Source organism: Mixophyes fleayi, chromosome 5 (genome assembly GCF_038048845.1).
Source record: "Mixophyes fleayi isolate aMixFle1 chromosome 5, aMixFle1.hap1, whole genome shotgun sequence".
Classification (NCBI taxonomy): domain Eukaryota; kingdom Metazoa; phylum Chordata; class Amphibia; order Anura; family Limnodynastidae; genus Mixophyes; species Mixophyes fleayi.
The window spans coordinates 243,701,431-243,717,310 of record NC_134406.1 but is presented as its reverse complement, the minus strand read 5'-3'; the positions used below and the strand labels follow the sequence as shown (position 1 = coordinate 243,717,310).

Genomic DNA, 15,880 nt, shown 5'->3' with positions numbered 1-15,880 from the left:
CTGCAGTAATGAGACCTGACCCTCTCCATGTACAAGCACTTCAATGTCTGTTCGTTTCGTATACTCCACTGATTTCTTACAAGTGATTTCTATCTCCCCCCATGTTCCTGTAGCCAATATGCCAATGGTTTAATGGATCCATACTCTCATTGGCTTCATTCTTGTTCTCCTGACCACTGTTGTAGTAACCACGAATTGCCACAGACTTGTGCTACAGAAACTTGTAATCACAGCATGGTTAATTTATTACCTTGTTTTATCCACTGTTTTCATAGGTAAACTTAGCGTTTTCCAACGCTGCTTCAGACCTCAAGAACATGTTGTGTCCTATGGCGCATCATGGCAGGTGTAGCTATAGTTGCAAAGTGTATTTCTCTGTTTCCCATTCACTGTTGTATAATTGTGTGGTTGGAAAAAGGCCTCTGGCCGCCTCTGTATCCAACTGTTGTCTTTGCGTTCTAATATATCTTATAATAGCTTTGATGGCAGTTACCAGTGTGAACTCATACTTGCCAACTCTCCTGGAATGTCCGGGAGACTCCCGAAATTTGGGTCCGTCTCAAGGACTCCCGGGAGAGCTGACCGATCTCCCGCATCCCGCTAGTGCCGTCACAAAATGACGCGATTTGCGGTGAATCGAGTCATTTAGGCCCGTCCTGCGTCAAAATGGCATTTCCGCTGCAGGGGGCGGGGACAGAATGGCGCGTTTGTCCGAGTCCCGTCCCCTCCTGTCCTCCCGCCACACCCCTTCCCGGAAAGAACTTGCCCAAAGTAGGCAAGTATGATTTATCTGTTTAGCTGTGTGTTCATGATGGAAGGGAACCTCCGTGAACATTCTTTCTATCCTCTCAAAAAAGGGCCTATTTGTCAAACATTTATTGATTTCAATAATGAGGAAGCGGCTGTTACCAAACTAACCCTAAATACCAGAAACTGGAATCAATTTATTAAGCTCCGAAAAGCTTCCCTTGTGTCCCAGCATGACTAGGATCATAAATTGATCAGAAAATGCATCTCTTGTCTATGCGATCAGCAGATACTTTACAGGGCAGGAATGTGCTTCTTCATATATAGGCCCCGTGAATTGTTACTGGTAAGGCCATCTTTCTTGTCATGAATTTGGATTGCTATAAATTCTTGCTCCTTCTTACTTGATTGCTATATATAATAACAAAACCATGGTCCGAGGCCATGAAGTAAATACAAGTTAACGTGGAAAAATATTTAGAATTTTTGTTTACAATATGCTATACGCAAAGTCACTTCTACATTTTCATCCACGCATGTACATCTGAGAGAGAGCTTTCCTAAAGAACACATGCTGTGCTGAATAAGGCCTTGCACTCAGACATAATTGTAAATGGGTATATTAAAGTGTACTCGTTGCCAACACAGATGTCGTGTAGTGAGCCAATTATTTGGTTGCAGGAAGTGAATCGCACTCATGTAAAAGAAACCTCTACATCTTCCACGTATGTATAAATACGTTTCCAGGATGCTTAGTGTTATGTACAAGATTTTTCAGTAGATTTTATTTTTAGATTTTTTTTTTTTTGTAGAGGAGAAATACAGCTAAAATAAAGTTATTTTATATTTATTATATTATTCACTCCCCTCCGACCACACATTCCCACACATACTTTCCTTGCAATCATATTGCAGAATTGTGCGGTAAAAGAACAGAAAAAAACATTTTTATTAATTATTTTTTAAAAAAAAAAAATGGAAAGACTGGGGCTAGATTTACTAAACTGCGGGTTTGAAGAAGTGGAGATGTTGCCTATAGCAACCAATCAGATTCTAGCTGTAATTTTGTATAATGCACCAATTAATTGACAGCTAGAGCCTAATTGGTTGCTATAGGCAACATCTCCACTTCTTCAAACCCGCAGTTTAGTAAATATACTCCTTGGTTGCTTAAGTTGTCTGAACTTCAATTGAAGGTCCCTCTTGTTACCGATTTTTTTTATCTTTGGAGATACGGGAGACCGTTATAAATATGATTGCACAGAAATTCTGTGTAAAAACAGTTCCGCAAACAATTAATGGCTAAAAAATACTGTACTGATTGTTATATATCTGTGCCCTGTTAGTACCTTGCATGTTTCAGCCCTGACCTAGGACTACTGCCTGATCAGCCGTGACTTTTCTTCTCTCACAAGGGTTACTTATCCACTCTGAATATAGAGCCGCATTTCTTCTAATAAGCCCCACCTTTTTTTAACTAAGCTCCACCCTTTTGCTGCACCGCCACTGCTTTTATAGGTATCGCATTCCTCTGAAACCCAGCTGATTGGTCTTTAATTGCGACAGTCCACAAGGGAAATCCTGCACGAACACCTGTGCTTTCAGTACACCTGATATCTGCAGTACACACGTCTTTTATTTTCTGTTTAAAATCTACCAGTTATTTCTTTCGGGCCTATTTATCTAAGGGATAAAAGCCCAATATAAGGGGTAAACGCTAGTGATAGCGATGCTAGCGCCAGAGGTGAGCCCCGCTGGCGATATGATTCTCCGGTTTTCCCTTATTTACACAGGAATCGCCGGAATACTCCTGCCGCCATCTCAGGGTGGCAATAGCAGAATATAATGAATTGAAATAATGCCTTATTATTTAAATACAGCTTTTTCTTCTAATGGGACATTTTATTTTATTTTTTTTAATCCTACTCATCTATTTTATAGTTTAAAAAAAAGAAAAGAACTGAAAGACCAAGTCTTGCGCATATCCCTGGGCACTGGTGTGGTAAAGTGGTAACTGAAGCCTTGCCAGTCCAGCCAATATCACCGGTTAGCCGAGTATGTGATAAGTGGCAATAGAAAATTATTATCACTACAGATTAATAAATAGGGGACTTGGGGCTAGATTTACTAAGCTGCGGGTTTGAAAAAGTGGGGATGTTGCCTATAGCAACCAATCAGATTCTAGCTGTCATTTTGTAGAAGGTACTAAATAAATAAAAGCTAGAATCTGATTGGTTACTATAGGCAACATCCCCACTTTTTCAAACCCGCAGCATAGTAAATCTAGCCCTTGGTCTCCAAAGGGTCCTCTTCTGTCACGCCGTTTCAGTGATTCTTCTTTCTTGAAGTGTGGACGCGGTCTGTCTACTTAGTGTGGTTTTGTGAGATGTTAAAATCTCACGTGACCACACTAAACAGCGCACCATGGCCGTACCCAACAGCTTCTGATTAGCTGTTAGCTGCCGCCTGCTGGCTCATGATTGGAGATGTGCCGCTTGAGGTGGGCAGTGATAGGTGGACTCCAGAGACCAGGCGCAGCCCCCATAAGGTAGGCAGTGGTTTGAGAGGAAGGGGCTATCGCCAAAAAAAAAAATCTGTTTGCCAGCGCTGCTTAATATCTCCACAAGAACCTTTTTGGGAAGATGAGATGTTTGACTAAGAAAAGTTTGGGGTTTTGGTCCGCCATATATATATTTAATATTTTCATTTTCTAGGTGTACTGCTTTAAATGTGTTCTGAATCTTGTTCTGATCTTCTTGCTGATAAGGTTGTGGCCAACAGCAGCCCAACCGTGTTACAGTTTAAAAGTAACTTTAACTTTTGGTTATGAATCATTTTTTTGCTACCTTTTCGAATATGATTCTTAATTAGGTCAATAGCATCTATTCTGCAGACAATAAAGAGGTGTATAATATGGCAGAAGCAAAATTGTTGTTTTTTTTTTTTTTTTTTGTTTTTTTAAAACATTGAACAAGAACAGTGTGATGGATAGTGGCGGTACCATAGGATAAATATATTCAGGAAGCATGTAGACATCTCATGTTTAGAAGCATTATTGCAATTTTTCTCCCGATCAAAAGTTTATTGATGAGTATATTGAATCGGGCCTCTTAGATGGGGTTATTGCAAAAGCACAACATGATGTTTTGATTATGACCATCCATTTGTCCCGATTCTGTATTCTCTTACCAACATTTTTTTCCAGGTCGACAAGTTATGTATGATCCTGCTTTACAGCTCCAGTCAGTCGCTATATTGTTAGGTCAATACATCCAAGATATTGTAAGGAGGATTCTCACGTGCCTTAGAGACACTCAAGATTTCTTAAAGACTATTTAAAAGTGTATTGGACAACTTTATGGTACTTTTTTGTTGTTGTTTTTGTTTTTAGGTAGCATAGATGCCCAGAGTTTGAATAATACCTCCATACCACAAATTATACATTATGTGGAAGAGTATTTATTGTCTGACAAATGGCCCACAGAGTTTACCTTTTTGATAGTTTTTCTCTAGTACAAACCGTAATAATTCTATTTCATGTTTCAATAGGATTCCGGAAACAAGGCACAAATATAATGCCAATCTATTTTAATGTACAGTATCCTCATCAACATTTATTTATATAGCGCCAGCAGAATTCTGTAGTGCTTTACAGTTGTATTCCTAGATGATAAATATATTTATAGTTGTACATACTTATAATGTTCCCAGCATATATATTTATTGTCATAGTAACATTATGTAATCTTCTCTGTGTCCCAGGTTTCTATTATATTCTCAGGTTGATTGTGTAGTGTGATGAAAAGACCGATTTCTAAAAGGCTTGGCTCTAGTAAAAGCTAGTTGAAGGGTTCCCTGAAGTGAATGTAGAGAGGATGAGCTCAATTCCTGAGGCCAGCAGCAGGCTAATTAGCAGCTACAGCAGCAAGGTGTATATAAAAGGGTGTGTCGGTTTGTATTGTGTGTCTCATTACCTGGGGAAAGAGACAGGAAGCCAATACAGAGAGACGTGCGTGTTCCTTGAAAATGTATAGTGTGTGTGTATATATATATAATAATCCAGAAAATAAATACTATAAAATTGTATACAGTAGACTAACTATACCACAAAAACATTATCATACTTCTAATGATATTCCAATGTGTGATAATTTGTATAAACTAACATATTTTGTTCCCTTTTCAAATGTAACAATAACACTCACCAATTCCAAACATGGAACAAAGTGTCCATTCTGCTTTTCCTTTTATTTGTATAAAGCAGAGATATAACCATTTAAGAATCAAGAATGGAACATATTTGATCATCTTGGTTTTAGCCTGCGGGTTGTTGTTATAGAAGGAACTTGTCAGTTGTCCTAGTAGCCAGTACATCTGTTCCACTTGCATATATCAGTTGGGGTTATCTAGGGAACAATGTACCCAGCAGCTACTCACAGCAGTGATGTAAGCAGGTAGTGCCAATCTGGTGATCCATCTCAGATGACTATTATCAAGCAGAGATGTTGATCTTGGAGCCAATCTCTGTGGCTCCGATTTTTGCTCCATTCATTGGTAGTTTAAGCAGATAGTCAAGCTGCTGTTTTATCTCCATGGATAACTAGCACCGTTAATAACCGTGGAGATAGTAGCAGGGGTGTAGATGCAAAATAGACAGGTCTCCAGATAATGTAAATCACTTACCATATGGACAAAGCCGGAGAGTAACGTTGGTTTGTTTACAACCAATACATAAAAATTCCACTGTTGCTAAGATCTTATTGACATCCGGGGGTATATTTACTAAACTGCGGGTTTAAAAAAATGGAGATGTTGCCTATAGCAACCAGTCAGATTCTAGTTATTTGTTTAGTACAGTCTACAAAATGGCAGCTAGAATCTGATTGGTTGCTATAGGCAACATCTCTACTTTTTCAAACCCACAGTTTAGTAAATATACCCCCCAAAATCTTTTTGAGATTCATACTTGCTTTATACTCTGACCCAACAGCCTGGATTATTATTATTTATTATTATTATTGTTATTATTATTATTCTGGCTCACCTGACAAACAGTGCTCCCTTTTAATATCATGGCTGGACAAGATCATAGCTGTAAAATGAACATTATTCTAAAGTAGCATTATCTATTTCAAACCTTCCCAGTAAAATTCCTATACTCAATCTTTTTGAAAATATCCAAAAATAATAAGATTTTAATAAGATTTGGATGGAATGGTAGACACCCAAGGATCTAAACATCAATCTTTAGAAAATCCATAATAAGAGGTGGAAGACTCTACCTTGGTATCCATTTATACTATCTGGCCTCCCATTTAACAAATGTTTTTTTCTTGGTTGGATATTGAAACTAAATATTTGAACAAAAATCCTCACTGTCAGTCCTTAAAAATCTCAACTGGCATATAGCCTCAATGAGAAAGAAGTTACATACTACCTCCAAGGTAGAGAACATGTTTTTGGCAAAGTGTGGACACTGGATTTTTGCTGAAACACAGAACACAGGTTGATCCTCACCTGCTTGGACTTTCTCTCTTTTCTGTAATACCCCATAGTGCATTCAAAATTTATACTACCAAAATTCCTCCAAGCCCTTTAAAATTCTTCAGCCACAAAACCCAGGATGTATTACCCCCCACCCTCCCCCCAACTATTATCTCACCACCCACCTCCCCCTGGGTCTCATCATCAAACTTTCCTATATGTACTTTAATTCTTAATTTAATTTCATATTTTATATTTATTTTTATTTTGGACCGAAAGAAATATAAATATTGTTCTACGACAAATATTTTCTATATTCATTTCTATGTACAATTGTCTATTATTGACCATTTAAATAAAGAATATAACAAAAACTTATTGATATCATTTGATGCGTTTCCCTGTATTCTGTCGGTGTTTTTCCCACCCCCCAAATGCATAATAAACAAAACATCCAACAGCCAATCACATAGCTCTTTAATTATTTAACATGTGTTATAAGCAAGCTACGATGATCCTAAAAGTCCATTCAGTCAGCTACCAATGAAACCTTTTTATTTATAAATTTCAAATTGTGCATATTTTTATGTTTAAATTCAGAAGTTGATTTTTTAACATTGATTTTCATCCAGGTAATGCTTCAGTGTTTAATTCCCGATTGCTGTGTTCATTATCATACATTTCCACTGTTCTCCCCAGCACCTATTTCCTGGGTGCTCCACTTATAATCGAATAAACCATTGTTTCTCCTATTAGAACAGGCACTACAGCCAGCAGTGTGTGTTTGACCACTGACCACCAGTCTTTCCAGTCCTGGCAGGTGTGGTCAACAACCTCCAACATTTTTCAATATTATTGCAAAGTATTACAACTGCCCCCACCCGGCTACTTCTTAATTGTACCTGGCTGGAAAAATGTTCTGGGGAGAACACGGATGTCAATCTTTCAACAATTTAAAATATGTAACTTTCTATTTCAATTGTAATATTCCAAAGGATTTTAAACAATGCAATATACTATCATGTTTTATTCTTTAATAATAAATTCACCTTTTATAACTTTTATATAGCATTAAAAAAAAAAAAGGCTGGAATGGAAAAAAGGGAATTAACATGGAAAATGTATAGACTGTATATTAATGTTTGTCTTTGATTGTACTAGGACTTTAAACTTGCGATTCATAGAACTTGACGTGTCACTAACCTGATCTGATTTTTAGATTACAGATCTATCGTTACCCAACTATCTTGTCGCTTCTTCAGTTGGCCTCTTCCCAACCCAGCTATTGAATTCCTACTTGGGAACAACATTACGTACAATGGAGGATGTCATTGCAGAGCAAAGTGTTAGTGGATACTTTATATTCAGCTTGCAGGTAATATTCACAGTCGTTTAAATAACATGAAAAAAAAAAACACCATCAATTTAAGAGGCTATAAAATAGTGATTTACATTCGTGATTGACCAATGTTTCTTTTGCATCGTTTTGTGGGTCTAAAATAAAGAATCGGGAACTAAGATCTATACACTTCTGAGAATTTGCAGAGGCAGCCAGGTTTACCATGGGGTTGGCTTTTACAAAATAGTCATTAAAGCCTCTTGTGGGCATTGTCAAACTCACAATAAGAAATGACTTACCAAGACAGCCTTGTTCTGTTTGTAATAACTTAAATAGACATTTTAAAACATTTTTTTTTGCTTACAGTTCATTGGGTAGTAGTTTATAAGCCTGGGCATGTTGTAGTAATCCAGGTGTATTGTGACTCTGTGTTATGTACAGGTTGCTCTGAACTTTGCTCCTGGGTGTTGCTGGTTAGACAAAGAAACTAGAGTTAAATGACATTCGCAATGACTGCATGCTTGCTCCAACTTTCAGTGTTTCAATGGAGTATATTACACTTGGGGAGGTTGTACCACCTTGGTGAACAGGAAAACATAGCTGACAATATGAGTAGTAAAGTACATACAAAAATAGGTTCTGTTCATCTGTATGAAAAGTTATGTGTAGGTTGGGCCAGCGCCGGTGCTAGGGTCCTTGGCGCCCTAGGCACAGTGTGAAAATCGCCGCCCCCCCCCCCCTTTAAAAATCGCCACCCCCCCCCCTTTAAAAATCGCCGCTGCGCTTCCCTCCCCTCAGCTCCCCTCCCCTCCCCATCCCATGTCTTTCTTTAACTTACCTGCATGAAGCTGCTCCTCTCTGCTCTGTCTTCTCCCCTCCACTCACAGACACTGTCGGGCCGTGATGATATCATCACGGCCTGTCACTGTCAGTGAGCGGAGGGGAGAAGACAGAGCAGAGAGGAGCAGCTTCATGCAGGTAAGATTCATAGCCCCTTCCCTCCTCTCCTCCCCGTGGATTTCCGGTTTTTTTTTTTAATTTGGAGGCGCCCGGCGCCCTAGGCAATTGCCTAACCTTGCCTAATGGGAGCGCCGGGCCTGGGTTGGGGTAATATGTTGCACATGAGCACCCAATTTCCACCAATCACTTGCATGCACATAACACCTGGAGATTTTATAATAGATGTTTGTTTTGGTCTCTTATTTGTTGGTCCTAAAATACAATGAAAATAACCTGTTACCTTAGATTAAATTTCACCTAAACAATTTTTAATCATTGCAAAGTTGACCTTTGTTTGCATAGACTTTTTTTTTTTAAGATGTATTGCATTAAGCTTTTAGCACCTATTGTAATTTTCTTTGCATATGTAACCAACTTCAAAACGTGCATTTACACACATCTCAAACACGCACTATTTTGGCATTTCTCGTTTATTCAACAGGACTTTGTTCAATTGATTAGTGTAATACATTCATATGTACCAAATATACAGATAAGGCGCGTTACATAGTATATATTTCAATTTAATTTCTATATCACTTTCTTTATTTAACTTTCATATTGGATTATTTTTATTAGTAGCCTTACTTGATATTGCGGCATCGGTTAAGCAACCTTCAAATTGATCCCAAAAGAAATGTAACAGATTGGCACTATGTTAATACGTTAAGATTCAAGGCCTGCTAGGAAAGACACTGCTTAGGAGATGGAAGGTAGGAGCAGGTTAATGGAGAGTTATACCTCATAGAGCAGAACTAACAATTTAAAATCATTGGCGTGTCTGTGTGTATTTTTCTAGCACTCACAGTAACGTAACATAACTAATCATTACTTTCTAGCTAAAGTTTCCAAGCAGCCACCAGTGAAAGAATTCAGTTGACAGTTTACAAATCACGGTCTTCAAGTGTTTAAAAATGTTAATTAATGCACACCTGATTGTGGTAGGAAAACATTAGAGAATTGATATACACTTTTTTTTACTATGCTGAAAATCATCGATGGCTCTATTACGGATTCAGTTGCTTAATCCACACAATGGGCCTGATGTAGAGTTGGGTGCAATTGACATTGAAATTGTAAGTGTAAATTTAGATCCGTGCGATTCAGAATACTATGCAAATTGCACAAACACACATCTTTATTTGCCTTATGGACCGGTGTGCTTGATACACGTAAGTGTATTAGTTACAGCAGCCCTGTGAAGTAGATGAAGGAATAACTTAATGAAAAAATATATATATTGTGCCCCCCCCCTCCACCCAGAAAATGGCACAAGGGTTGGTTAAGATTGGGAGGGGTGCATACCATTTTTAAAATGTAATTCTTTTTTTTTTTTTTTCTTTAAACAAAGCAAGGTCTGTTGCACCAGAAGAAAGCACTCGAAAAATGTACCTCTCTAGTCCTATCTGCGGCTGCTTTCAACTCGGCACAGCATGTTATGTGCATGAACACGACTTTACGTTGCTAGGCTCGCCCACTACCTTCCCTGTTCCACCTCTCTAAGCGCAGAGAGGTGCAAGAGGCAGATCCGTCTTGGTCAGAGTGCAAACTGAGACGGATCCTTGGCTAAAAGTGCTTTGTGCACTCATGAGTTGTAGTTGCCTATACATCAGGCCCAGAGTCTGAACTAGCCCCGGTGAAGGAAAAGGGGAAGAGAGAACCGGGGCCCACAGCTCCCTATTTTGACCCTCTGCATCTGCCATGCAGCAGGCCCTATTATCTCCGTGGGCCCCAATGCACCACACCTGCTGCACCAATGGCAGTTCTGCCACTGATCCAGGCTCTATGTGAGTAAATACTGCAAGAGCTCACACCAGTCCTATCAGCTTTCCTATCGTGTAGAGGCACAGGGGACCTTCAGACACAGGGATCCTAAGTTATAGTGAAAGAAAAACATTCACTTTACTTTTCACCCTAATTACAGGACACAAATCTAGATTTAAAAGCCTGAACCTTTTATTTGGTATCTAAGGGAAAATATAGATGATATATAATTTTGATGATCGGTCTTAAGTGTTTATACTTGAGAAGGTAAAATGTCAGTGCAACCTTTGCTTGTGTGTGTGTGGCTTGCACAAAAGCAACTGAATTGAAAAATGTGTGAAAATATATATATATATATGTAATTTTAATTATATTTTATATATGTTCGTTTTGGTTTTACAGTCTATGTCCCTGTTTTTGGCCCATTGTTGTTACCAAACTTATATTATTTTTTAATCTGTCTTGTTCTCTGCAGATTATGATAAGCATAGCTCTTATGTTCTATGTTGTCCACCGAGCTCAAGTGGAGCTGAATGCTGCCATTATGGCGTGTGAGATGGAACTGAAGACCTCTCTGAAGAGCAGCCAACACGGCGGAGGCAACTCTGTTTTCTGCGGCAAAAGGACCTTGTTCTCTGTGGATGGAATTAACATTGTATGATTCCTGTTCAAGCCGTGCAGCAGCCTTTGTTTATTGCCAAGACTCAGATCTCTATTCCTTCATTGAAGGAAATTAATTCCTACAAATCTTTCCAAAAAAACGTTTAAATGTTTTGCTGTTTTTGTTTCTTTGCAAAGGACACATACCCGAATCTCCACATTGGATGCATTCGTCAATCTTCACATTCTGTGTGAGCCATGGCTTATACAATGCACTTTTTCTGCACAGATCTTAAAGATGGTTGTCATGGAATATTTATTTAGTACTGCACATATTTTCGTATGCAAATGAAGAAATGGAACGTGTAGAAAAAATAGTTATGTTTAGAGTAATCTCTTTTTTTTCTTTTTGTTTTTAATTTATTGTAAAAGATGATTAAACCTAAAATACAAATTTTGTCTCTGAGAAAAGAGCTACTGATGAAATTCACAAATACAAATGTAAGAGTTTCAAACGGTATCCAAAATTAAGTTTAAGCAAAATATTGATCTGGGGAACGGGGTGGGGTTGTTCAATACACAGCAGGTCTCCTGCCAGTAATGCGATTGGAGGACAATACATATAGTCTTCAATGATTGAACGCAGGGGGGCAACAGCTACATCAGTTACACCTATTGTTTAAATAGAATCTCCACTCGAGGCCGGTGGTAGTCATTATAGCGGTGGTTAGATTTCCGACACTCACTATAATGACAAAATAATTGCGATGGGACTAATTCCGAAATATATAAAATGTAGACTTACTATTATGAAGACATACCACAACTCAGATAGAAGTTATTGGCGGCTGCTATACGTTCGACAGAAGGAAATGCTGGCACTTTAAAATTACGATACTTACAATGGACTCCCTCGTTTTTAAAGCACTAATGCCAGGACCAGCCGCCTACATAAGGTAATCAAAGCGTTATGGTTAAGATTAGCCGTTTTAAAAACGAAAGCGGCATTGCTGCTTTAAAACTAAAATCTGTCTGCATTGTTAGTGCCGCCATTTCCTTGTTTCGGAACGTATAGTAGTCAATAACTCCTATTTGATATGTGGTCTGTCTTTATAATAGTAAATGTACATTTTAAATATTTCGGAATTGGTCCCATCGTAATTATTTTGTCTTAATACCGGTTGTCGAAATTACAACCACTGGTATAACGTACCCAATCGGTTGAGGTATGGGGACTTATACATTTTATATTGATGTTTTTAGTTTCACTTTTTAATAAAAGGATAAACTGTATTTTAGGTTTAACAGTCTTTTAAGAATTGACTAGTTAGAGTTTTTGTTTGATAACCACAGGACCATTTTTTTTTTATTTTCCAAGGGAAACGGTTCAAGCATACCCCCTACAAAGTGCTCTTAAACCAGCTGTGTTTCGTTGAAACTATGGTCTTCTAAGCTAGACAGCTGGATCTTTGCTTTGTTGCCTAAATGCCATGTTTATGCCAAGGACCAGATTTACAGACAGTTGTTGTTGTTGTTCTCTGATAGGGTTACGGGTAGACTGGGTGGGGTGAAGAACACAAATGGATGAACGGAACAACCACATTTGACTTGAGGCAGCAAAATAAATATATGGACAACGCTGGACGCAGTGGTCAACTTGAATGGAACGCTTTTGCTCATAAAATCTTTAGGACACAGTTGTACTGTAGGTAACTTCGGGCTTCTTGACACTTTTATTTTTCTAACATCTTCTCATTGGCACGGTGTATTGTCTTGCTGGTACACGAGACGATACCCAACATGCTTATTAATATAGCCCATGGCAATGTGTGTCCTGGAAGTCTGTGTTATTATTTTGTAAATGTAGCTGTAATGGTGTAATGCTTACTTACTCAAAAGGTACAACTACATTACATGTATATAAATCGATGGAGGTTTTTTTGGATCTCCGGATTTCAAATGCTGGCTGTCTGCAGCTCGTTCTATTGAGTGGCCTTTAACGTTTTTTTATGTTTTTATTTATTTTTATTTCCATTAGTAAAATAAGCTTTAAAATAACATAAGTACAGCCATTGCTTGAATTTTGTTATTTAAAGTGTGATTATTGCGTGCATACCACGGAGGCAGCCATTTTTGTGGGCGTCAACCATTTAGTTCACTAGGAACCAGTGACGTCCCTGAACAGGAAGTGCCGCGCTGATTCTTAGCGTCTTGCTTAGCTGCCTACTCGTGAACTAGCCCACGTAATGGCTTCATCCAAAGTATGTGGGCTACGGGTGCACTTTACACTTGTACATTGCTGTCTGCTCCTGTTGCTTTGCACATTTGTAAGCTTTCAAGCAACGTGTGCTGAATTTGTATGCATAGATGGTACCCCTTATTACTCAGGACTCTGAAAATGTGAATTTTCATCTGGGTTATTACAGTTCCGTTCTGGAATGTTAAACTATAATGTAAATCGTGGCGTGTGTTGAACGAATCCAGAAAAATCTGACATTTTGGTTTTATTGGAACAAACAAATCTTCCTTGAATCTTTTCCAAACTATAATTGTAAAACTCCATTAACTGGAATAATACATAATGTATCATATTTTTTGTTTTAGTATTGTTCACAAAGTAGGAAAACCAGTAGTTTTTGAATTTTATACATGAACAGCAAAGATTGGACAAATTGTTTAATTACATTGTTTTTGCGTTTATCACAGAATGGAATAATATGTATTTGCTGTTTTAGTCTATAGTTTTCTTTGTGATTGTTTTGTGTTTTGTTTTTTTATTTGCATGCATTTTTTTCACTATTTTGTAGTCAAATAAACATCTCGGTACATGCATTCCTTTTACCTAGTTGTATAAATTAGTATTTGACAATCAACAAACTATGGCAATAACGTTAAGCATGCATGACATATTGCTTAGTTCATTGCTTATAATATAACTATAATTTGGGTGAACCATACAGTTACCAACCAACATACAGCAAACATGGGCATAAAGTCAAAATTACTTTAAAGCACCATAGGCCCCCACTCTGAAGTTCCTGACGATTTTGCCTATACACTTGCATTTGTCGTCAACTGATTCAAAGTTGGATGTGCTTTTTGCATTGAATGGACATCACTCTCAAAGAGTCCATAGATGGGCAAAACTGATAGTGGTGTTCTCTCCGCCCTCCATGCTAACGTCACCAAACCCACTGTTTCTCTTGCAATATCAGGATGTCTTCATCACTCTAGGTCCTGCCAAACATTCCACCGATAACCCCTCTTTTACCCATCTGTGACAGATTCTGATAATGTTCTTAAAATGTCTGAGGAGATGACTGCACAATTTGTACCACATTTTTTATTAAAACCTCTTTTATTTAGGATGTAAGTATATCCTTTCTTGGACCTTTAAAAACATAGTTTCCACCTTGCTTTAAGGAAATAAATGTTTTATAGTGATTCTCAAGTTATGTTTTATTGGGGCATTAATTAAATGATGGATATTTTTATTTATATTTAATATTTTTTTTCACTTCCTTCGTGTTACTGATAGTTCATAAAAAATGGCAATAATAATAATGCCTGGTTTACTGTTCACAATTGCCCACTTAAAGTTTGCAAAAAAAAGAAATCCTAAAAAATATATTTTTATATATGTATGGTGAGTCTGCTCTATCTCAATTGCTGTGCAGCAGACGACGAATGGTGTTCAGTCAATTGTAAGTAATAACTGAAATGATATGTCCAAATTGATTCTTTTGATTATTTTTTTTGGGGGGGGGGGCATGTAAATAGTGAAAAAATGGTGCAAAATTTAATTTTCACTCACATTTTGGCCAGCTCGCAAAGTAAAAATAAAAGAGAAAATCTATTATACACACTCTACCGTTGTATAAATTGCCTTCCAAAAGTGTTATAGCACAGAACTTCTCACCTGGAAGATTTAACAGTGGGTTACTGTGGCTGTCCACTGTCTGTGGTATGGGGGCGGGACTTGTGCACAAGAAAAAGGTGCTGAAACACATAGCCAGAAATATCTTCATTGCATCTTTTAAACACTGGAAGAAAAATTAAACTAATCTGGTTACATTGCTTTTATAGCACCTCTTTCTTGTGCAACAGTTTTCATAAAATTACTTATTCAGCGTATTCTCTTTTCCCTTTATGTTTGACGCTGCAAATGTAACTGAATATTGTAGCTACACACTATTATTGTAACATTCTATATATTTTGGTTTTAACGCCACAGGAGTTTGTGCTTTATGTACAAGCTATATGAATAAACCCAAAATTACATAAATAGAATAGCATACAATAGGTGAGAGAGACTCCGAAACATACTGTATAGGGGGGCTTCTCACTTGGAGAACTTTGTCAGTGATTTACCATGGCCGGTTGTGATCAACAGTGCACTGTCTGGAAGACTACGCTTAAACATCTATGCACACGAGGAAATAGCACACAGCTCCATAGAGTTTACATTCTGAATCTCTGTGTATCTAAAATATTTGCTTTTTTTCCTTGTGTGCATATACAGCTTTTTTTTTTTTTTCTAAAAAATGTTGTCCACTCTTGTTGTACAGTTTAAAATGTAACCTTCAATAACACAAGAAATTTAAATAATTTGCGTCGATATGAGTTTGTCAAATTGTGCATCACAAATAAAATTGTAGAACAAACAATGCAGAATTTTACCATGCTCTACTTGTATGCTTGAAGTCCATTTGAAGCAAAATAATAGTTTATGGGAAATATTTTCTAATATCCAGTAATTATGCTTTTTGCCTGCAATGTGTGCAATTAAAAGGGACATTCGTTCAAGAGTTGTATTTTCAATTTGTTTTATATATTTAAAAAGAAATGGAATTTCCCTAAATAAAATGTATGCAAGTTATTAAACTATTTTATAGTGTATTTGTGTCCTAAAATGCTTGTGTGTTGATTTCTTATTTACATTTTGGA

At 37.5% G+C, this 15,880-nt stretch overlaps 1 protein-coding gene across 1 annotated transcript in view; it reads left to right on the top strand.

Annotated features, from left to right (window-relative positions):
* The window catches only part of TMEM64 (transmembrane protein 64), a 41,246-nt gene extending 25,400 nt beyond the window's left edge, over positions 1 to 15,846 (top strand). The window contains exons 2-3 of the mRNA XM_075213768.1: positions 7,451 to 7,606; positions 10,809 to 15,846. Coding sequence (XP_075069869.1) covers positions 7,451 to 7,606; positions 10,809 to 10,994 — 342 coding nt within the window. The 3' untranslated portion in view covers positions 10,995 to 15,846. The remainder of the gene's footprint in view (positions 1 to 7,450; positions 7,607 to 10,808) is intronic.
* The last annotated feature ends 34 nt before the right edge of the window (positions 15,847 to 15,880 follow it).